Source organism: Cervus elaphus, chromosome 25 (assembly GCF_910594005.1).
Source record: "Cervus elaphus chromosome 25, mCerEla1.1, whole genome shotgun sequence".
NCBI lineage: Eukaryota > Metazoa > Chordata > Mammalia > Artiodactyla > Cervidae > Cervus > Cervus elaphus.
This window is the reverse complement of record NC_057839.1, coordinates 65452572-65476906: the sequence shown is the minus strand read 5'-3', so window position 1 is coordinate 65476906 and position 24335 is coordinate 65452572. Positions and strand designations below refer to the sequence as shown.

At 49.4% G+C, this 24335-nt stretch overlaps 2 protein-coding genes across 4 annotated transcripts in view; one reads left to right on the top strand and one right to left on the bottom strand.

Moving 5' to 3' along the window:
- ADCY2 (adenylate cyclase 2) overlaps window positions 1–2437 on the top strand; it is a 442181-nt gene extending 439744 nt beyond the window's left edge. For all 3 annotated transcript variants that reach the window (XM_043887179.1, XM_043887178.1, XM_043887177.1), the window contains one exon: window positions 1602–2437. In XM_043887179.1, the coding sequence (XP_043743114.1) occupies window positions 1602–1754 (153 nt within the window). In that variant the 3' untranslated portion in view covers window positions 1755–2437. The remainder of the gene's footprint in view (window positions 1–1601) is intronic.
- A 4578-nt stretch (window positions 2438–7015) lies between these two features.
- Window positions 7016–21813, bottom strand: C25H5orf49 (chromosome 25 C5orf49 homolog). Its single transcript, XM_043887839.1, has 3 exons — window positions 21550–21813; window positions 9890–10006; window positions 7016–7504 (listed from the first exon to the last, which is right to left on the bottom strand). Exons 1-3 carry the CDS (start codon window positions 21694–21696, stop codon window positions 7325–7327), a joined length of 444 nt encoding a protein of 147 aa, XP_043743774.1. The 5' UTR covers window positions 21697–21813; the 3' UTR covers window positions 7016–7324.
- Window positions 21814–24335: the final 2522 nt, after the last annotated feature.

Genomic DNA, 24335 nt, shown 5'->3' with positions numbered 1-24335 from the left:
CAGCCAGGGGAGGGCAGGACGTGAGTATACAGACTCTGCGTCCCTCTCTTCTCTTGATCTTCTCCGAAAGACCCATCTTTTGGCCCCTTTGTGAGGGGCCAGCCACAGGATCACATGGCAGAAGACAGATTTCTCTAGCTCTTTCCCATAGCCGACCCATGAGATCTTCACATCATGCCCTTGAGCCTTTCTTCTGGTGACCCCCAAATACTGTCCTGGATTCCAGAAGCCACATCCTCCTCCGGGTTTTTGTTTTGTTTTGTAGTTTATTTGGCTGTGCCACGTCTTAGCTGCGCACTTGGGATGTTTGATCTTGTTGCAGCATACAGGATCTTTAGTCGTGGCATGCAGACTCCTAGTTGAAGCCTATAGGATCTAGTTCCCCGACCAGGGATCGAACCTGGGCCCCCGCCCGGGGAGCTCAGAGTCTTAGCCACCAGACCACCAGGGAAGTCGTCCCCCGCCTCTGGTCCTGATGACAGCATCTGTCACGACAGACGCGTCCCCAGGCCTCTCTCCGCCTCTCTCATTGCCGTAGCCACTGCCGCTGCACGATCCCCCGACAGCGTCCACACCAGAAACAAAACTGTGGCGGGGTGCGTCCAGCGCACATGTGTCTGCCACGTGCCCGAGGAGACAGATGGAGTTTTCTGCAGTGATGTGCATGCACCTAGAGTCTGTCGTTCAGTGCAAAGTAAGAAAGAGAAAAACACCTATCATATACTCATGCATACATATGCAATCTGGAAAACTGGTACAGACGAACCTACCTGCAGGGCAGGGATAGAGATGCAGACTTAGAGAGCAGACTTGTGGACCCAGCGAGAGAAGGACGGGGGACAAACTGGGAGAGTAGCGTTGGCGTATACACACTACTGTGTACAAGATAGGCTGCTAGCGGGAAGCTGGCGTGTCGCCGGGAGCTCTGCTGTGACCTGAAGGGGATGCTTGCATACGTTAGCCGGGAGCTCTGCTGTGACCTGAAGGGGATGCTTGCATACGTGTGGCTCGTTCACTCTGTACAGCAGAGACTCACACAACGTTGTAAAGCAACAACACTCCAATTTTTAAATTTTTTAACTAAATTACAAAAAAAAAGAAAAGCACTGTCCTTAGACAGCTTCTCTACTCATGGATTATTCTCTCTTCTACTGGTTTCCCAGGAGTGGAATGAATGAGTCAAAAGAGCCCTAGCATTTGGGGGCTCTTCATCCTTGTAGTGAAGTCGCTCAGTCGTGTCCGACTCCTCTGGACCCCATGGACTGTAGCCCACCAGGCTCCTCCGTCCATGGGATTTCCCAGACAAGAATACTGGAGTGGGTTGCCATTTCCTTCTCCAGGGGATCTTCCTGACCCAGGGACTGAACCCGGATCTCCGGCACTGCAGACAGACGCTTTACTGTCTGAGCCACCAGTATTCTTATCTGGAAAATCCCATGAACAGAGGAGCCCGGTAGGCTACAGTCCATGGGGTCGCAAAGAGTTGGAGATGACTGAGCGACTTCACTTTCACTTTCAGCCTTGTAGTCAGACACCTCCCTGAGAGGGTCGTGTCCACGTGGGCACTAAGCGCTTCCTCACCTGTCACTGTGCTTCTCCAGGTGACAGAGGAGACGAGCGTCATCCTACAGACCCTGGGCTACACGTGCACGTGTCGGGGAATCATCAACGTGAAAGGAAAGGGGGACCTGAAGACCTACTTCGTCAACACGGAGATGTCACGGTCCCTTTCTCAGAGCAACCTGACCTCCTGAAGCCTCGCCTCTGGTTCTGGTGAGAGGACTGTACCTTCGGGACGATGACGATGCACTTTCTGACTGCCACTCGCGTCCCTGTCTGTGGTGTGTGTGCCTGCTCTGTCGTGTCCTCCGGAGCCTCTGCAGACTCCTTCCTGTGACCTGGCGGCCTGCCGTTCGGGGTCTGACGTGTGCCAGGATCGCCCTGCCACTTCCACTGTGCTTACTCCTAGCAGAAGGGAAAGGAGCGCGCGTTACCGCAGAAGAGCCTTCAGCGAAACTGACGAAGAGGGGAGAGGGGAAACAGGCAAAAATTCTTAAGGCAATAAAACTGGGGGGGTGGGGGCGGTGTATATTATCTTCAGGTGCATGTTCTTTTCTGGAAAATATGGTAGCTCGCCAACCGCATCCGCTAGTCTGATACTAAAACACACAGTACTTGTGACTAAGTTGATTCTGTCACCCCACCTGGAACCCGCCGTGTGCGCCCACGTGTCTCATTGCAGTGACTGTCCACGGGCCCAGCTGGGTTCCGGGGGCCCCCGCCACCCTGCTCCGTCGTGTTTTGTGCCAGCGACACCTCACCTCCATCACCAGAATTAGTTCTCACGACCTAGGACTAGTTTTGTACCAGACGCGTCTGATGTTTTGATGCCATTGTCTTTTGTAAGGTTAATTCATTAAAAGTTTTATGTACTTTGGTTGATAGTCTGTATGTTCCGCACCCCACCGCCGCCCCCTTTCCAGAACTGAGTTGGTTTTCCACGTGTTCTCCCCTGGACAGAGCTGTTTCAGAAGGGACTGTCCAGAAGCAGAGGTGGAGCTATCCTTTTTTTTTCCCCTTCAGTTTATTTGGCTGCATCGGGTCTCAGTTGCAGCACATGGGATCGTCGTTGCCTCATGATGGATCTTACATCACAGAGCATGGTCTCTCCAGTTGTGGCCCACAAGCTCAGTAGTTGCCGCTCAGGCTTAGTTTCCCTAAGACACGTGGGATCCTAGTTCCCCAACCAGGGATCGAACCCACGTGCCCTGCACTGCAGGGTGGGTTCCGAAGCCCTGAGCCCCCGGGAAGTCCCTGAGATGGTTGAGCTCTCCTTGCGTAAATCAGATGGAGACAGTTTGCGGGGCTGATCCCTGATGATGCAACTCCCCAGAAAGGGTGTCATGTGATTTTCAATCTTGACCTGTCTCTAGAGCATTTTCAGGAGATGTGGGTTAAACCTCTGGGTCAAGAAGATCCCCTGGAGAAGGAAATGGCAACCCACTCCAGTATTCTTACCTGGAAAGGCCCATGGACAGAGAAGCCTGGTGATCTACAGTCCACGGGGTCGCAAAAGAGTCGGGCATGACTTAGCTACTGAACAACAACAACATAGAAGATTTACAGGGGAAAATATTTCACTATGAAAACAATTCTCTGCTAGCATCAGCACACACTCTGTCCACATACTCTGGTCTACTGTAATCCTTCAGTAGAGCTGTGAGACACAGAATAATTTGGAATTCTGTATATCAGCACCCCAGTAATTTGAACTAATGAGAGAAGCTGCCAAAACCCCATGGGTTGCCTGTTATGTCTAAAGAGGCTGAAGACTGTACAAAGCCAACGTCTATTCATTTTTGAAGAGAGGAACCCTGGAAAACCGTGTTTTTGTAAACCCTGGAAAACCGTGTTTTTGTAAATCCGACACTAAAGTTTTGGTGTCTTCCTTTACATAAAGATATCATACTTTACCAAAGTGAAAGCGAAGTTGCTTAGTCATGTCCAACTCTTTGGGACCCCATGGACTGCAGCCCACCAGGCTCCTCCATCCATGGGATTCTCCAGGCAAGAATACTGGAGTGGGTTGCCATTTCCTTCTCCGGGATCTTCCTGACCCAGGGATTGAACTCGGGTCTCCCACATTGTAGGCAGACGCTTTACCGTCTGAGCCACCAGGGAAGTCTTTCTTTACATAAAGATATCATACTTTACCAAAGAGAGTAGTAAATAAAGGGTTGGCCAAAAAGTTCATTTGAGTTTTTCAGTAAGCTGTTATGAGAAAATCCAAACAAACTTTTTGGCCAACCCAGGTGGTGCATAATGGAATGTCTAAAAGCAGAGCTACAAACGCCTGCCTGGCTGGGCAGACTGTAGCTCAGGGCAGGCCTCTGTAAAAGGTAGAGGACCCCAGTGATCCATGAGGAAGCAGCTGGGAACTTGGACTTGAAGCAGCAAAGCCCTCGGTTTGATCCCTGCCTCTGGTGTTTTTCTAGCTGTGAGACGTTGAACACACATTTCAGTTTCTCTCAGGAGTCTTTTCCCATTGGTAGCTCGTGGGGTCAAGTCTGACTAACAGAGCTAATGACCGTGAGAGAGGCTGGCGGGTACCCAGGCCCCGCTCCTGCCAGCGCGTCTCAGGATCGAGGCGGCCGCCCTGCCAGGACCTTGGCTCACACTCGGTAAAAAGCGCTTATCAAAATTAATAACCGGCCTTCATCCCAGAGTGGGGATACAGCCTGACTGGCCCGCTTGTCTGCCTCAGTCAGAATTTTTGATCCTATAATTGCAACTCAGCATTGGCCTTAATACACCTAATTCTCTAGAACGGTGAGTGAGAGGAGAAAAATGGTATAAGGGCATTTGTCTTCACTGTAACCAAAATCTGGGCAAGGATGCCCTAGGTTCAGTGACTTCAGACAGCGCCTGTGGGTTCTTCCCTTACAGCCTACAGCAGCCATCCTGGGGCTCCTATGTCACCTGCCCTTAAAAGAAGACACCCGCAGAGAGTGATGCACCAAGAGCTCTTTTTTTTCCCCCTTAATTTATTTTAATTGGAGGCTAATTACTTTACAATATTGTGATGGTTTTTGCCATATGTTGACATGAATCAGCCACAGGCGGATGGGGAGGGAGGTGGGACCAGGGTTTGGGACGGGGGGGACACATGTACACCCAAGAGCTCTCTTTCATAAAATATTTATTTATTGGCTGTGCTGGGTCTTAGTTGCGGCATTCGAACTTTTATTTGTGGTATATAGGATCTAGTTCCCTGACCAGGGATCGAACCCAGACCCTCTGCATTGGGAGCTTGGAGTCTCAGCCACCGGATCACCAGGGAAATCCCCGCCAAACACTCTTAAATGTTGCCCCTCAACCCCTGCCCTGGCATGCGAAGGGAGAATTTTTTCCCCCCAAAGCTGTATCTCCAGTCTTATCAAAGAGTAGACTTTTTAAAGCAATGAATTATTATCAGAGTCCACCTCTCAAAGGTCTGTGCATACCTGGGTCTCTCAAAGTGAGGTTCCCAGACAGCAGCATCAGCATGACCTGGAAATGTGTTAGAAATGTACACGTTTCAGGCCCCAACGCAGACCTGCCGGGTTGGAAATCCTGGTGGGCAGTGGGGAAGCATGCTCGCTGTGCTTCGGAGAACAACTCCACGTGATTTTGATCCACAGGCAAGCCTGAGGCCCCTGCATTTTGCAAGAGAGGAAATAGGGGGTGCAGAGAGGTCCGGGGGCTTGCCCCAAGTTTCCCAGATGACTGAGATGAGATAAAACGGAAAGCTGCTTGTTTCCTGAATCTGAAAGTGTGGCTCAGGGTCAAGACCCCTCAGTTTGGGCAACCCCAAACATTCCCATGAGCAGATCATGCAAATGAAGGGACCTGCCTTCCATGTCCATCAGCCATCATGCTTGCGACATTTGACGACACGTAAGACTCTCCTTAAAGCCTTCCCGAACCTCCAAGTCTTGTAGGAATCTCCCTCTCATGAAAAATGCTGTGAATCCAATCCCCTTAATAGTGCAGAATTTTCAGTACACCTGTTTAGAGAAGTCTACGTTATCATCAGTCTTCCATGTTATTCCTTTTCCCAGTGCAGCCGTGCTTTCCTAAATACACCAACACTCTTGCCTTTGAAAAATACTGACTCATGGTGAAAACTTGATAGATCGAAACAAATTCTTTTAATATATGTTTCTCTTTGACAAAGCTGACTAACAGGCATTCATTGATTGTCTTTGAAGTGTAAAAATCAAGATGCTAAAAGAAATACATTTAATTTTCCCTTGCTACCTAACAAATGTGAGTTTTTGAACTCTTGCCCAGTTCAAGGCCTGCTTTTTAAAAGCAGTGGAAGGGTGAGGGAGTAGGGCCTGACTTAAGGTTACTGAAAATAACCTACTCTGATATTAATTTACTGCATCTACTTTCAGATGAAGGCATTTCTTTGAGATGCCTTGTCTTTCTTGATAATCAAGACTGAAGAAAGTAATTTATAAAAATTTCCATAACCCAAACTTTGTATACTTTCTATAATGTTATTATAAATGTAGTTAACGCACCCAAAGGCATTCCAAAAAAACTGCTATTGTTTGGGGAAAAAAAAAAAAAAACTATAGTGAAAAAACATTTTCAAAAGTATAAAAAAATATTTAAGAGCTGCTCAACCTTGAAATTGCCAGGAACACATAGTGTCATAAAGTCCTCAGTCAAAACAATACAAGCAGTGGAGGAATCAGCAGTGAAATTAATCACCTGCCCATTAACTGCTAAGCTGTGGGAAATTTAATCACAATAGATGAAGGGTGATTTCTACCAAGAGATCCATTCATCAAAACAATAGCCAACATCTTAACACTTGAAATAAGTTTCAAATCATCTCCAGAGTAAACATTTCCAACTTTGGTTAAAAGCAGCAGCTGCTTCCTAAAAGAAAATTACAAATGAACCGTCACAGCCCCTATGTGGGAAGACCACACTCCAGTGGCTCCTTGATTCCCACACAAACTCTTCAAGGCTTGGAACTCCCCCTTTAAAGATGGGGCTTCCCTGGTGGTCCACCGGTTAAGAATTCGCCTTACAATGCAGTGGTCACGGGTTCTATCTCTGGTCTGGGAAGATTTCACATGTCCTGGGGCAACTAAGCCAGGGGCCCTAGAGCCCAGGCTCCAAAACCAGAGAAGCCATCGCAGTGAAAAACCCCTGCACAGACCCGAGGAGTATTGCCCCTGCTCACTGGCCACTCTTCCTGCAGGGGGCTTCTGTCCTTAGTTACGCAAAATTCTGTGATTTGTGCCTCAGACCTCTGGCGGGGGAGGGGGCGGTTGTAGAATCTAGAGTCTAATTGTGCCAAAAGGCAGTTTTATCTCCCATTGTTATTAGTGCCATCAGACGGTATCAGTTCCCATAACCGGTAAGAAAAACACCTGCGCACCATTGCCATGAGCGCCTCTGCCAGGGAGACGCGCAAACCTGGAGAGGAGCGAACAGAAAGCAAAACCAACCGCGGTCAAGGAGGGAACAAGGTTTTCATTTTATTCAGATGCCCACAGTGAATCAGTCTCCAGTATGATTTCATCTTGAAATTGGTTCCGGTGAAAAAACGTCCTACCAGGTGTCCATCCTAAGAATCGCAGGCCTTTGGCCCGGCTGGTCGCCCAGGAAACGCACAGGCAAGCAGCCCTGCGTGGTCCTTGGTCCTTCCCCGCGGCCCAGCGCGCATCAGGGGCGCCCGCCGGCCCTGGGGGGCCCTCCGAGCGTCCCCGCGGTCAGCGCTGCCCTCCCTCTCGCCCGTGTGCCCTCGGGCCATGGAAGGGACTCAGGCGGGAGAGATGTGCCCGAAGCCAGGCGCCTTGATACTGGTGATGTCGTTCTTCCGGTAGAAGTCGGCCTTCACGTGGCCCGCGCGGCCATGGTCCCGGTTCAGAGGCTCCACGGGCTGGTGGATGCGCCAGCCGTAGACGGAAGACGACAGCACCCCCACCGGCCGCTCGCGCTCCTGTAGGAAGGGAGTAGAGCGTTCTCACCTGTCCACGCCTGCATGTCCCCACACCCGCCTCCCCCTCCACCGGGCTTCTCCGTGCAGAAGAAACCTACAAATGAACCATTGCAGCCCCTGAGGGGCCGGTTAGGACCACACTGACGCCGAAGGCGGGAGGAGAAAGCACCGACAGAGGATGAGGTGGTTGGATGGCATCACCAACTCAGTGGACATGAGTTTGGGTAAACTCCCGGAGCTGCTGATGGACAGGGAGGCCTGGCCTGCTGCAGTCCATGGGGTCCCAAAGAGTCGGACAGGACTGGGCGCCTGAACTGAACTGATGCCACTGGCAGGGGTGGGATGGTGGTTCTCTTCAACCAGGTCAGATCCTGTCCCCTCTGCTCCGGGCCACCAATGTCCTCAAGACGTTCAGGACAGTCCAAGATCTTGCAGGGGGCGCCAGGTACCCACTGCCTTCAGGATCGTGTTCCTCCTCCGTCTCCTCCCTTCTCCCTGCTGCCCCTCCCGCCTGTCTTCTCTTCCCCTCCTTCCTTCTCCCAGACACACATCTCCCCAACTCCTCACCTCCCCAGCCCCCATCACATCCCCAGACCTCCTCATCCCTTTCATTGTCCCCATCCCCTTAAAAGGCTGTATCTCTTTGCATATCACTTATCACTCACCTGGAATTCAGTTCATCATTTACTGGGTTTTTATTTTTCTGTCTCCTCATGGGAATTTCAGCTCTATGAGGGCAGACAATCCTCTTTCATTCTTTTTATACTCACAGTGGCATATGGGAGGTGCTCAAAATGTCTGACTGACTTTAAGTCATGTTAGGCATGTACACTTGTGAGAAAATTGAAAGTGAAGTCGCTCAGTCATGTCTGAGTCTTTGCAACCCCATGGACTGTAGCCTACCAGGCTCCTCCGTCCGTGGGATTTTCTAGACAAGAATACTGGAGTGGGTTGCCATTTCCTTCTCCAGGAGATCTTCCCGACCCAGGCATTCAATCTGGGTCTCCCTCATCGCAGGCAGACACTTTACCATCTGAGCCACCAGGGAAGTCCATACTTATGAGAGAAAAGCACAAACTTCACTACTAACTGGGAGTGAATTAACACAGACCAAAAACAACAGACTCATTGGAAAAGACCCTGATGCTGGGAAAGACTGAGGGAGTGTTCCAGGAGATGGGGGCAACAGAGGATGAGATGGTTGGATCGCATCAGCGACTCAATGGACATGAGACTGAACAAGCTCCCGGAGATAGTGAAGGACAAGGAAGTGCTGTCCATGGGGGTTGCAAAGAGTGGGACATGACTTAGCCACTGAATAACAACAACACAGCAGAAAAACTGTTCATGTCTGTGACTTAAGCAGTGATACCTCTTAGCACTTCCATCACTTAATTTCACATCAATTACGAGTTTCATGGAAAGTGACATGGCAACATTCTAAAACATTAACAGCCAGCAGGCAAAAATCCTCTGATCCAAAAAGCAATCCCACCAGAAGCTCTTACATGCAGATTTCTGTGTATTGTACAAAGATGATGATATTAATGCAGCACATGAATTTTAATATACTGTCCTCGCATCAGATTTTATGGAGACAATGTTCCAGTGTGGAAGGGGGGTCGAACCCAGTGGGCAGATGGTCCTGGCCCTATCAAGGGGACGCACAGCCTCCTCCTCCTTCCCCCACCCCAGGCATCTGCTGTGAGCCTGACCTTCTCACCCTGGAAGTCTGGTTCCCTTGGTTGGTCGCCACCCACCCTGTCAGCTGCTTCCAGAAAACTATTCAGATAGTAGAGGAACTGAGCCATATGTGGTGCATATAGTAACCCAGTAACTCGGGAGAAATAATCTCTCTTGTCCATGTGCTTTCATTCCCGGAAGGCCAGGGCCCCTGGAACCGTGATACCAGGCCTCAGAGGTCCAGCAGAGACCTGTTTATCTGTCGGAAAGAACTTATGAGTTTTGCTGTCATGGAACTGTTAAATTCTATAGGACTGGGCTGGGCTTCCCTGGTAGCTTGGACAGTAAAGAATCTGTCTGCAATACAGGAGACCCAGGTTTGATCCCTGGGTTGGGAAGATCCCCTGGAGAAGGGAATGGCAACCCACTCCAGTGAATGGAGAATTCCATGGACAGAGGAGCCTGGCAGGCTACAGTCCATGGGGTTGCAAAGAGTCGGGTACGACTTGAAACTTTCATTCTCACAGGACTGAACAGTCACAAAAATGAACAGTTTAACAGGACCGAGTTACAGCGACAGCAGCTTGGTCGTCTCTTCCCGGCACAGGAAGACAGGGAGAGTTTCGTGCAGCTGAACTCAATGGTAAACAAACACGCACACTGCGAATCTGTTCACACCCGGCGACACCCTCTTGCTGTTACCTCCTCATTAATGTGGAGTCCCAGGCCTTTGGCGTGTTCTCTGTCATCTCGGTGTAAGTTCTGATTATAACCTGGGTCCCTCTTAAAAACACAGTCATACAGGGAAATGACTCCAGTCTGGGAATAAAGAGAGAAAGCAAGCCATGGGTTTATTCAGGGGCTGAGTCGTGGAAGTTTCAGGGGGCTTGAAAGGCCTGAACCCTCCCTGATGGAGGGTAGAGGTAACATATAGAGATTCCCCATGGCAACAAACGTGTATCGGGAAGGTCATCGTGTGGGCAGTGATGGGAGCAGGGAGGCCAGGCCCCTGGCCTCAACGGGGCCCCAAAGGGGCATAGATGTTGCCAGGGGCCCTTTTTCTCCACTTGTTATAGACCCCCTTCTTCCCAGAAGAGGCTCCTCACTCTCCCTGACTCCATCCTGGAGTTCAAACCTTAAAATAATAATAATATGTTTGATATCTGTGTTTTCTCCTTCATTTCTGCTTCTCTTGAATTTCTCAAATTTTCTCTAATAGGCTTGTACGACTTTGAAAAGCGAACAATCTCTGCATTCTAGGACAATATATCCAAAGAGATGTTCTCCTCCTTCAGAGAGACAGAAATATTTTCTTTAATCATATATAGCAGCTATAAAAACTGTAATTCATATATGTATGAACATAGATATATATATTTGGCATATGTTATATATACATGTAAAATATTCATGTATTTTGTACATACAGCAAACATATGTATAAAACACACACACAGAGCTCTGATGTGTTAGAAAACAATCCTGTTAACAGAGCTACCATCTGTAACATCTCCATAATTTTAATCCCCAATTTTTCTTACTACATAAATAAAACTGCCTCATTTGGTATCTAGTAAAAGAGGAAATCCATGTGTTAACTGATCTCTAATTTCCACCTTGTAAGTCAGGCCTGTCATTTATGTTCCTCCAGCCAAGTGCTCACAAAGGTCTATGTAGTCAAAGCTATGGTTTCCAGTAGTCATGTACGGATGTGAGAGTTAGACCATAAAGAAGGCTGAGCACTGAAGAATTGATGCTTTCAAATTGTGGTGCTGGAGAAGACTCCTGAGAGTCCCTTGGAAAGTAAGGAGATCACACCAGTCAATTCTAAAGGAAATCAACTTTGACTATTCATTGGGAGGACTGATGCTGAAGCTGAAACTCCAATACTTTGTCCACCTGAAGTGAAGAACTGACTCACTGGGAAAGACCCTGATACTGGGAAAGATTGAAGGCGGGAGAAGGGGACGACAGAGGATGAGATGGTTAGATAGCATCACCAACTCAATGGACATGAGTTTGAACAAACCCCAGGAGATAGTGAAAGACAGGGAAGCCTGGTGTGCTGCAGTCCATGGGGTCAGAGTCAGACATGACTTAGTGACTTAATAACTACAAAAACCAACTGCCACTGGCCTTGAATCCTCCAGCAGTGAACACAGACTGGCCATCTCACTGGAATTGGGATCACAGGGTCTGGAACCTGAGCCTGCTTGTTTTTTTGCCCATCTTTCATGCTAGAATGACCCCTTCCAACTGCAGGACACGGAGCTAGAAGGTCACAGTGAAAAGGATGCATGATGTGTGCACCATCTGCTGGAAATCACATCCCGAAGACTCTCAGTGTGGGAACTCAGGGCTTCCAGCAACAGAGGAAATGGCTGGAGTGTGACGTAGCTTCAGCCCAGCCTTGAAAACGCCTTCACACATCATCCATCCTGTGCAGGACATCTGGCTCCTGCTCAGGAAGGTCTGAAGATAACCCAGACATGGCTGCCATCCTGGTACCACTGCTACGGAGCCCAAACTTGCTCTGCTTGAAGCACAATAGGCCAATGAATCCAAGAAATGGGTGTTGAGGCAACAAGTTAGCCAGCTGACCTAAGAGATGGCAAACTAATATCTTAAAATAACCATCTCATCAGGGTCTAGATGCCAGGTTCTTTTATAGAACAGAGACTGGAGAGGGGCAGCGTGGGGTGGGGGGGTGGGGGGCTGGTGACAAAGTAAACAAAGTAAAAAGGCCATTAATCTTACAACTATCTCCTAGAATGGCAAGCCTCAGGCAGAGGATGTGTTAATTTCTTCCTTCCTGCCATCCACAGGTGGACAGGGTCCTGAACAAAGGCACTTTTTCTCAACAGTCAGGCAGAAGGGCAGGGCCCTCTGAGGCAGGCCACTATGAATGATTATAATAACAGAAGCAACAGAGAGCCCATCAACACAGTTCCAACATGGAGCCATTATTGGCTCTTCCCTGCAACACCATTAACCATCTAGTAACGAAAACAAGGCTGTCTTTTAGAAACATTATTTTCAGGTTCTTCCAAAATTTCAGAGGCATCATGTACAAGACATTGAATCAGCGATGCTGGAATGCTGACCTGTGCGCCTTCCGAGTCACTCCATGTGCTAGACGGGGAGCTGTGACTGCTCAATCTGTGCCCAGTGGGCATGGAACGAGGTCACCTTGCAGGAGCTTCTTCTTGGCACCTCCTTGTCTCTCCCACTCAGCTGCTGGGTCCGTGCATGTACTTGTTTGGTCGGCCCTGCCTTTCACCCCTCCTAAAGGCAACCTACAACCTCCTGAAGGTAAGCTCGTACTCAGTTCAGTTCAGTCACTCAGTTGTGTCTGACTCTTTGCAACCCCATGGACTGAAGCATGCCAGGCTTCCCTGTCCATCACCAACTCCCGGAGCTTGCTCAAACTCATGTCCATCGAGTCAGTGATGCCACCCAACCATCTCATCCTCTGTCGTCCCCTTCTCCTCCTGCCTTCAGTCTTCCCCAGCATCAGGGTCTTTTCCAATGAGTCAATTTTCACAGCAGATGGCCAAAGTATTGGAGTTTCAGCTTCAGCATCAGTCCTTCCAATGAATATTCAGGACTGATTTCCTTTAGGACGGACTGGTTGGATTGCCTTACAGTTCAAGGGAGTCTCAAGAGTCTTCTCCAACACGACAGTTCAAAAGCATCAATTCTTCAGCGCTCAGCTTTCTTTATAATCTAACTCTCCTATCCATACATGACTATGTCAAGTGGCATGTAGGATCTTATTTCCCTGACCAGGGACTGAACCCCTGCCCCCTGCTTTGGAAGCACAGAGTCTTAACCACTGGACCCCAGGGAAGTCCAACCTTGTACTCACACAGATAAAAAAGCCAAAGACCCAAATCTATGGAGAGGTGATCCATTATTCAGATTTTGGTACCATGAACATTGGCTAGCTGTTTGGGGGAAAAAGAAACTTAGGTCTTCATATCACACTACAGGCAAAAGTAAACTCAGGATGGATTAGTGAAATAGCTGAAAAGAAAAGCCATAAGGGGCCTTCTAGGCATAAAAGCAAAAGGGGAACTACCACAAAGAGAATACACATCACTCTGACCATGTAAAATCAGATATTTGCTTATCACATAAAATTCAAACTTTATAGACCTTTAGGAAATGATAGAGAAACCTCAGTATATTTTTGTAGGCTTTTTTTTTTTTTTTTTTTTTGCCACAAAGCATGGCATGTTGAATCTCTATTCCCCGACCAGGGATTGAACCCACACCCCCCTGCATTAGAAGTATGGAGTCAATCACTGGGCCTCCAGGGAAGTCCAAAATCTCAGTTATCTTTAACATCAATGAGTAAGATGTCCACAGAAGCAGAAGCTGGTGGGGTTGGCTGGGTGCTCGCTTCTAGCCTAGAGAGACTATGGAAATGTTGCAGCATTTTTTTTTTGTTTGTTTGTTTAAATAATCACCAGGCCAGTGGGCCCTGCAGAAATACATCAGAGGCTCAAGCATGCCTGCCAACCACTCTGCTGGGATGGTGGGAGGCAGGTTCTCCAAACAAGCATGCCCGCCTTCTGTAAGGGAGCTACTGCAATGTGGACCATTCCCTTTAGGGTTCAGAGCTACAGGCCAGCCCCAGCAGAAGCCCAAAGGCAGACACAAACAGTAATTTGAAATTCCGTCACCTCCATTTACACAGTAATACAATCTGGGCTCTTGGTCATAATCTAGATGTCTGATCGTCACTGGAATCCCTCCAGGCCCAGCTGACCCGTGAAACGGGTGTGTTTCAGGGAGAACCTACAGTGGCAACCGAATGACCTGTCTCCCTAGGACCGAGCACCTGCTGGTGGCCACGGGTGCCCCCTTCTGCACCCGGAGAACCTCGGCCAGAGAGGAGGTGACCAGTAGGGACCCTAGGGGCCATCTCCTCTAGGGCTGCGGATTTTATTATGCCCGGTGCCTCCTCCCAATCTTGGCAGCTCTCCTCCTCCCAGAAGGCACACAAATTCTCACACAAATAGTTGGGGTTAGATTCTGAGCAAACTGAAATGCAAGTCTTTTATTTTCCCCTCCCTTTCAGACCATTCTGAATGTAAATGCACTCTCCATTGAAACTTTAAACCAGATCAGCTCTGCAAAGAAGAAACAAGAGAAAGGAAACAAACATATTTTTCCATTGTGGCAAGGGTACTGCTGAGTGCCCACCAAACCTTTCTTCTTCCAGCACAAACAGAAGACTGCAATTTCCAGTTTCCATCATAATTATCCAGGGCAGGTGGGATACAGCTCTGGCCAGGGAATGAGGGTGAAATCAGTGGACACAACCATCTAGGCCTAGTCCCCAAGAAACTCTCCTGCAGGCCTCCACACTCTCTCACCCTGCTCTTTGTTATTGTTCGGTTGCTAAGTCATGTCTGACTCTTTACGACCCCATGGACTGCAGCACGTCAGGCCTCCCTGTCCTTCACCAACTCCCGGAGTTTGCTCAAACTCATGTCCATTCTGTCAGTGATGCCATCCAACCATCTCATCCTCTGTTGCCATCACCTTCTCCTCCTGCCCTCAATCTTTCCCAGCATCAGGGTTTTTTCCAATGAGTCAGCTCTTCCCATCAGGTGGCCAAAGTATTGGAGCTTCAGCTTCAACATCAGTCCTTCCAATGCACACCCAGGACTGATCTCCTTTAGGATGGACTGGCTGGATCTCCTTGCAGTCCAAGGGACTCTCAAGAGTCTTCTCCAGCACCATAGCTTGAAAGCATCAATTCTCACCTTGCTCAATGGCCAGCAAATTAAAGGATCCAGGGAAGAACTACCAAACCCCAAAGTTTCCTAGGCCTTGGCAATAACGGAGCAACTAAAATGGAGAAGCCTAGTTTCCCAAGTCACTGCGTTCAGAAGAGCTGCCCAGGAGAAACATACATGTTGGGCTATATTTCATTATGTTTATATGTTTAAGGCCAGTGGTGGGCTTGTGTTAACAACCTGCTCTCTGGAGGAAAAAGAAAACAATTTTGAAGCATTTGATCATTTCTGTGGTGTTAGCACACCCATCGTGGCAATTTCAGGCTTTTACCTGAATGCAGAGTCCAGAAGAAATGCTAAAATCTCCCTTTGTCAGTATGATCAGGCTCTGACACACCACTAGTTAAGACTCAGGGTTTGGAGTCCATTTGTCTGCGCAGCACGTCCCAGCCCACCTTGACTAAGAAGGTTATCACGGGGCTACACTCAGCTCCTCTCCTCATGGACCATAGTACTGCTACCTGTCACCTGCAGGCTTTCAGACTGTCTGGCTTCCCAGAGCTGTGCGACCTACTTTCAAAACCGAAAATTCCCAAGGTGACTGAGAGTAGTTTTCTTTGATTCTTAAGAGCTTCATTTTCCCTTCTGATACTTCCAGCACTTCTCCTTGGGAGTTAGGCAGTAGACAAAGCTTAAGGAGGATGTTTTCATTAATTTTAACATTGTTCAGAATTCTATATCTCAGAAGAACTGGAGCTCATCAAGGACATAATCTTAACATTTTTAAAAGGACAATACTCAACTATCTCTTTGGTTCCTGGCAAAGACTATTTCCTCTCTGGTGTGTTAAGATCCCAAGTTGGGGAAATTTTCACAACTTTCCAAATAATCTGAATATTTTGTTAACTTAACAAGAGTGGAGCCAGCTGCCTTCTCTCTTCCACTGATATCAGCTCCCCATTCATCCTCCCATCACCCCCCACCCCCACCTGCAGCAATTCACATTCAGGAAGAAAAAGTCATTATATGGGCTGAAACCTGAATCTAATCTTACACATGTCTCTTGGTTAAATATATTGGGGAAAGTGCTGTTTGCCTGTAATGCAGGAGACCCAGGTTCAATCCCTGGGTCAGGAACACCTGCTGAAGGAAATGGCAGCCACTCCAGTATTCTTGCCTGGAAAACCCCATGGACAGAGGGGCCTGTGGGCTACAGTTCATGAGGTCACAACTGAGTGACGAACACTTTTCATGTATTATTTGATTGTTGTACTTCTTAAAAGGGGATGATTTTGAAAGAGTCTGAGATGTAGTGTTAAATGAAAAGAGTGTGCTGCAAGTATATACACATAGTTGTGTGATCATGTGCGAACATATTATTTTAAGAAGTTCGATGCACATGATCACATTCATAAACACACATGGAAAGGTCTTCACCATGTGTTCACACGGCGGTCATGACTGGTGGGAACACTTCTTCCCCCTTCCCAGTGCTTCCTTCCAGAAGAAGGACTTCCACTAGAAGGACACACATGACCCCTCAGCTCACTCCATCCTCCTTCCTCAGTGACCTGCCCCTTCCTAAGCTGCAGGAAGACACTCCGCCCCACCCCTCCAGGCCCTAAGTTTCCTGGGACAGGTCACTGAACAGAGGGAGTGCAGACCGCCTAGGCAGAGAGAGGCAACCACAGTCCACTCCCAATTCTGGTCCCCTAGGAGAAGAGCAAGGTCAAGGATAACCCAAAGAGCAGATAATCCAAAAGGAAACCTCTGTTTAGTCTAAGAGGCTAAGCTTGTCAACCGGTGACTTGTCACTTTGTTTAAAAAAATCTGCATCCGTTTATTCATCCTTACTGATTCATCAGCAGGTATTTACGACACACGAACTATGAGACCGTGGACATTCTTTCAGTTGCTGAGGACACAGGAGGCATACAAATAAATCCCTGCCCTCCAATTTTAATAGGAGAGGGAAGAAAACCAACAGGATAACCAAGGAAAATATTTAGTAGGTCAGATAGTAGTAAATGCCAAGCAGAAAATCGGGCAGGAGTGGGAACGGAAATGTGTCTTGCAGGGGGCATACTTGCATTTGGCTAGTACACGCTGAGACTGGATGGCGTGTGGGTGCGAGAGTCCGCTGGATAACGGAGAGAAACTTGCCTAGATTTTAAAGGCGGGCCAGCAACAGAACAGGAGCTCAGCTTCCCCAGGTGTGGCAGGTGTGTGTGGTGCCCAAAGGCTCCTCCACTCAGGAGGGGCTCCTGGAGCTGAGATTGAACACCTCCTGCATCCTGGACGCTGGCACGGACCCTTCAGAGATGCCCCTTAGCTCCTCTGTGCGGTCAAACCCATCATCTTTTTTACCAAGTCGTTGGCCGCACTTGGCAAAGGGAAATTCGGTATCAGGAGGGCAAAGAAACAACACTCAACCCCTTGCCTCTGTGCTTCTCCCACAAACCAGCAAGGAAAATTGGCTAATCCCACCAAAACCAAGATAGGGCTTTCTGAGCAAAGCTTCTCTCACAACAGAGCTGTCCACAATTCACATTAGCATGACAGAAAGCGTATTCTAACACTGCCTAAGGTTTTTTTTTTTTTCTCAATGCAGCTCTTAGACTTTGAAAAATTTAATCAAAACCTTCCTGAAAGGTCATTCTCCTCTGACTTAGCCTTTGTATTTCAGGGGCTGAAATGTGGCTGAGGCGGAAGAAGAAGAAAAGTCATTTAAAAATACCATTGAACTGAACCTATGGGGAAGGCACACACTGCCAGAGGCCCCTTCGGGAGCGGGACAGGAGTTGATAGCGTTTTTGCTGGCAGCTTTAGAGGGTAAAGCTGTCTTAAGATCTGTGACACTGAAAATCAAAGTGTTAGCTGCTCAGTCGGTCAGGCTCTTTGCAATTCCATGGACTGTAGCCCGCTAGGCTCCTCTGTCCGTGACATTCTCCAGGCAATACCGGAGTAGGTGGCTATTTCCTTCTCCAGGGGGTCTTCCCGACCCAGGGATCGAACCCGGGTCTCCTGCGTGGCAGGCAGATTCTTGACCTCCTGAGCCACGGGCTTTGAATAAGTGTGCTATTATCAGAGCTTTGACTTTGAGCTCCCACAGGGGAGATGCCTTAGAATTTAGGAACCAATAGATTGACACACTGACACTCAGACTACCTGCCACACCTGTGTTAATTTCCAACTGTCAACAAGGGTGGAGGATAAAAGACAGGCCCCGAGACCCAACCTTCAATGAAAGGAAACTAATCATCACTAAGATGAACAAATAAAAATGATAAGAAGAAGAAGAGGCCTGCTCACACTGAGCTTACCATGTGCCACTTTCTACCCGTTAATTACATTAATTTTCATAAGAGCTCCATGCAGTTGGTTCTTTTGAGCTCTGATTCAGAGACAGGCAAGGTGTGACGGAGTGGTTGCTCTGTGACTTGAACTAATTAACACGGAGTCAGTAGTTTACCCAGCTCTTCCCGGGTGGCTCAGACAGTAAAGAATCTGCCTGCAATGTGGGAGACCTGGGTTCGATCCCTGGGTCAGGAAGATCCCCTGGAGGAGGGCATGGCAACCCACTCCAGTATTCTCGCCTGGAGAATCCCATGGATAGAAGAGCCTGGAGGGCTACAGTCCATGGGGTCGCAAAGAGTCGGACACGACTGAGTGACTCACACGCACACACAGTAATTTTACCCAGGACTCCTGAGCCTGTGCTCCTAAGGAACGAACCAGTGAGGGTGACAGAGAAACTGACTTAAGAGCTAGCTTCTCAGCGTTTCTTCTCAGCTTTGAGTGGAGCTTGGAATTATTTACAAAGAATTTAGGGGCAGCGGAGTCCCCCTGTGATACACAGTTCATCCTCTTTAGTCCAAATGCTCTTAAGGTCAGAGGATCAGCTTCTGGGGTCCTGCAGCTGATTAAACACCACTTCACACAAGGACTTCATTATCATTGGGAGCTGGCTTGCGAAAGGACTTTGAAATGTCTGTTGTTGTTCTTGCCACCTCGAAGGCCTTTTTATTTAAGTGTTAACCTTTCTCCTGCGTCATTTTTTTTTTTTTCTCCTATGACACTAAAGGCTTCAGGACTTGAATTTGCCTATGACCCCAGCGATCAACTGTACTGAGTTTTTTGTGTTCTTTTTCCTTACAATCGACTTGCATTACTTTGTCTAAGGCCCATTTCTACCTTCCCAGGGCAGTAAGACATCAGACCAGATGATGGAAGTGTTTTCTGTAAAGTGACAGACAATCACTGGGACAGACTTTGCCCGTCCCACTGTCTTGATTGCAGCTCCTTAATTCTTCGAGGTTGCCATTGACAATACTAAACGCATGAGCCCGTGACTGTGTTTTGATAAAGCTTTCTTAAAGCAGGTGGCGGGGCGTATTTGAACTTCACTTCGCGCTCACTTTTGATCTCCTTCCAGGCACGGAGACCTGGTCTGGTCACTTTGGGCATCTCTCTGCTGCCTGGTTGACCTGGCCCCAGAAAGGAGGAACCATGTGTCTGACGGGTGAATTCAGGAAGAATAAGCCGAGTCAGCCAAGCCTGCTGCAGTCAGACCCCAGAGGGAGCATCGCCCAGCAGTGGACCGCAGCTCCCAACCTTCCTCCAGATCCTGGGCACCCAGTCAGCTTGCTGCTCCGGTAGAAGCAGTAGGGACCTGGCGACTCCCTTTGCTTCCCCAGAGAGCACTCAGCCCTAACCCACCCCCAAAAGCCTCAGAACACTGGCTGAACGTTCTGGCCTACCCCACATCCACAGGTCCAGTTCCCCCCCAACTCCTCTTCAGGCGCACTTTACTCCTTCCCCTACCCACCCCCCCTTCATGGCAAATAGATGGGGAAACAATGGAAACAGTGAGAGACTTTATCTTCTTGGGCTCCAAAATCCCTGCACATGGTGACTGCAGCCATGAAATTAAAAGACACTTGCTCCTTGGAAGACCAACCTAGATAGCATATTAAAAAGCAGAGACATTAGTTTGACAACAAAGGTCCATCTATGGTTTTTCCAGTAGTCATCTATGGATGTGAGAGCTAGACCATAAAGAAAAAATTGGTGCTTTTGAACTGTGGTGTTGGAGAAGACTTGAGAGTCCCCTGGACTGCAAGGAGATCCAACCAGTCCATCCTAAAGGAAATCAGCCCTGAATAGTCATTGGAAGGACTGCTGCTGAAGCTGGATCTCCAATACTTTGGATGTGAAGAGCCTACTCACTGGAAAAGACCCTGATGCTGGGAAAGATTGAGGGCAGGAGAAGGGGATGACAGAGGATGAGATAGTGGGATGGCATCAACGACTCAATGGCCATGAGTTTGAGTAAGCTCCGGGAGTTGGTGAGCGACTGAACTGAACTGAACCCACCCCCACCCCCCACCCCCACGGCTCCGCCCCTGCCCAGCCCCTGGGTGGCTGGGCGCGGGGGTGTGTCTTCCTTTGGTGGTCTTAGCAGCGGTTCTCTGGGGGCTAAGAGCCCCCGAGAGAGGCTTCTCTACTACCTTCCCACGCCTGTGACTCTGACGCCCCCCTCCCACCATGAACCTCTCACAGGCTGTGCTGCTCAAGCCCACCCCAGCCCATTTGTGCAGCCACGTCCGCAGACTCCTAACCTGACATTGCAGCCCTGCCCCTCGGACAGTTCACTCTCCGTAGGGTAGCCCCGCCCCGCCCTGCGTCCCCGCCCCCCAGAAACCCTCTCCAGCAGGGGAAACCCTCTCCACAGGGTAATCCCGCCCCCAGCACCCTCCCTCGCAGTGTTCGGTTCAGTTCAGTCGCTCAGTCCCGTCCGACTCTTTGCGACCCCATGGACTGCAGCACACACCACGCTTCCCTGTCCATCACCAACTCCCAGAGCCTACTCAAACTTATGTCCATTGAGTCGGTGATGCCATCCAACCATCTCATCCTCTGTCATCCCCTTCTTCTCCCTCCTTCAATGTTTCCCAGCATCAGGGTCTTTTCCAACGAGTCAGTTCTTGGCATCAGGTGGCCGAAGTATTGGAGTTTCAGCTTCAGCATCAGTCCTACCAATGAACATTCAGGACTGATCTCCTTTAGGATGGACTGGTTGGATCTCCTTGCCGTCCAGGGGACTCTCAAGAGTCTTCTGCAACACCACAATTCCAAAGCATCAATTCTTCAGTGCTCAGCCATCTTTATGGTCCAACTCCCACATCCATACATGACGACCGGAAAAACCATAGCTTTGACTAGACGAACCTTTATTCATCAAACAAATGTCTCTGTGTAGCCTCGCCCCATTGCTTCCCCCTCTGATCCCCCTCCCCCAGACTCTTCCCGTGGGGTGCAGCTCTCCCAGAGCCCTTCCCCTCAGTGAAACACCGCCCCCATCTCATTCCCTGGAAGTGCAGCCCGCCCCAAACACGCCCCCTTGGTCCCACCCAGGCAGTGTAACCCCTCCCCTATTCTCCCCGGACCCGGGTTACGTCCCAGGACTTGCAGTCCCGCCCCCATCACCCTCCTGCCCCTTCCCCTCCATGCAGCCCCGCCCTTGACCCCCAGCCCCCACCAGCGTCCAGTCCTCCGGCCCGGCCGTCCAGCAACCAGCACCCCCGCCCCGCCCACCCCATGCCGGCTCACCCGGCCCTGGCGGTAGTAGTAGCTGTGCTCCTTGGGGTCCTGGCGCCGCGGAGGGACGTAGCTGAAGGCGGACAGCGCCGAGATGGGCAGCGGCCGGGGCTTGCCCCGCAGCGCGGAGGCCGTGATCTCCTCCTCCTCGTCCTCCATTTGGCCGCCGAGCTCCGCCCGCCCGCCGAGGGCCCGGGTGCAGCCCTCCTGCCTGGGGCTGCCAGGCGCCCGCGATCTGCTGTTGCCGGGAAACGGTGGCCGCGCCGCGCGAGTCTAGGCAGGGCGGGGCGAGGGCGGGGCCGACCCCGCCCCCATGCCCCTGGAAACTCCGCCCCCCGCTCCTTCTTTGGACATCGGGGAGTCCCATCTGCTAAAGCCGCTGCTGGGGTCCGGGGCGGGTAGGCGCCTCTGAGATCCGCACTTTCCGGCCTGCACACCTTTCTGCGCGCAGTCTGTCCCATCACTGAGACCGTGTTGGTTGGGCAATTGATGACCTTGCACCTCCTGTGTGCCGGCGCCTGGGATGAGCCTGGAACCAAGTGGACTGTCCGCCGGGATCTGACAGCCTGGTGACGAAGTCGGGATAGATGTGAAATGACAAGTGATTCAAGAGGGTCTGGAGCAGCGCCGCCGCAGAGGCGCCCCTGTAGTTTAAAACTTTCTGGAAACCACACTCCCACTCTTCCCTAGGCAGCCGTGTGTGAGCTCAGTCGTGTCCGACTCTTTGTGACCCCATGGACTGTAGCCCGCCAGACTCCTCTGTCCGTGGGATTTTCCAGGCAAGAATACTGGAGTGGGTTACCATTTCCTCCTCCAGGGGGATCCTCCTGACCCAGGGATCAAACCTGCATCTCTCCTGTCTCCTGCATTGTCAGGTGAATTCTTTCCCACAGTGCCGCCTGGGGAGCTTTTAAGTACAGAGGAGACCAATGTTAGGAAGATCCTTCTTGTCTATTTTTTTTAAGTTTTTTTTTTTTTTTTTCTGGGTGCGGACCATTTTTAAAAATCTTTATGGAATCTGTTACAATATTGCTTCTGTTTTTTGGATTTGAGGGGATTTTCCCCACCCAGTGGATAAGGAAATGGCAACCCACTCCAGTACTCTTGCCTGGAAAATCCCATGGACAGAGGAGCATGGTAGGCTCCTACAGTCCATGGGGTTGCAAAGAGTCAGACAGGACTGAGCGACTTCACTCACTCACTCACTCCCCACCCAGGGATCGAATCCTCCTTTCTTGTGTCTCCAGCTTTGGCAGGTGAGTTCTTTACCACCAGCATCCCCTGGGAAGCCCTAGGCAGGGGTCCTAGTAAAATCACCAGGAGAGAGGAAAAAAAAAAAGGTCTTATAATCAAGTACCTCTCCCAACCTCTCAAACCTCTTTTAAAGATCGGACACAGGAGGTCAGCTAATGGTCAGGAGCCTTCACAGCCTTGCATAGGTGATCTGGTAACACACTTTGTGAAACGGGAGCAGTTGACACCAGTTATCTTGAGAACTCAGCTGAAACTGAGACCGAAATCATTTTGTTGAAAAATCCATTTGTGCAGCTGTGTGGAGATGCATCAGTTAGCTTCAGCTTCCCCTCGGATCTCTTCTGTGCTAAGCTGTAGAGGGCGCTGCTGCATACACTCACCCTCTGATGGCTGACTCTGGCACACAGTAGGTGCTCACTCCACAGGTACTTGGTGATTCAGTAGAGAAATACAGTTGGCATACTGGCTTGGGTTCCTTCTAAAGGTGAGCCTGGCACAAGGACTTGGATCTGTTGTTGTTCAGTTGTGTCTGACTCTTTACAACCCCATGGACTGCAGCATGCCAGGCCTCTCTGACCCTAACCATCTCCTGCAGTTTGCCCAAGTTCATGGCCATTGAATTGCCCTCCCGTCTTCCCCAGTAGCATATTAGACACCTTCTGACCTGGGGGGCGGGGCTCATCTTTCGGTGTCATATCTTTTTGTCTTTTTATACTGTTCATGGGGTTCTCACAGCCAAAATACTGGAGTGGTTTGCCACCCCCTCCTCCAGGGGACCACGTTTTGTCAGGGTCTCCACTGTGACCCGTCCGTCTTGGGTGGCCATGCATGGCATACCTCATACCTTCATTGAGTTATGATAGCTTATGGTAAACGATGTCAGATTCATGATCTCTGAAGAAGATTTAGCTTCGGGACCAGGGCCCAGGCTTGACCACTCAAGAGCTTTTGTGTAGCAGAGTTTTATTAAAGTATGAAATGGACAGGGAAATCTTCTGACACAGACATCAGAAGGGGGGCGGAGAGCGGCCCCCTCGCTAGTGTTAGCAAGGGAGTTATATCCTTTTTCAATTGGTTATTAAAATAAATCAAAAGAATGTCTCAAGGTTGTAAAAATCTTACTAGACCCACTCCCACAGTTTACATTTTAAGATGGCAGGATTAGAACTAACAATAGAAAGATCTCACCAGACCCACTCCCATAATATACATTTTAAGATAACAGGATTAATCAGAAGGTTTTCAAGAAGGAGAAACTGTCCTCAAACAGGATACATTGTTGTTAGATAATCCTCCGTACAAAGTTTAAGCTGAGTTGTTTTGCTGTGTAATCATCAACTCCAGGATTAAAGAAAAAAAAAAAAACATTTTATGTGACTAAGACTAATGTGTCTTTTTCTCCTCCTTGACAATTTCAGACCCCTCTCTCCTCCTGGAGGACCCTGGACTTCTTATCAACCTACCTAGGAATTGACTCTTTCAGGTACACAAGCCCCTTCTCCATGACAAGGCAGTGATCCATGAAGGGGAAGGACCTGGATGCT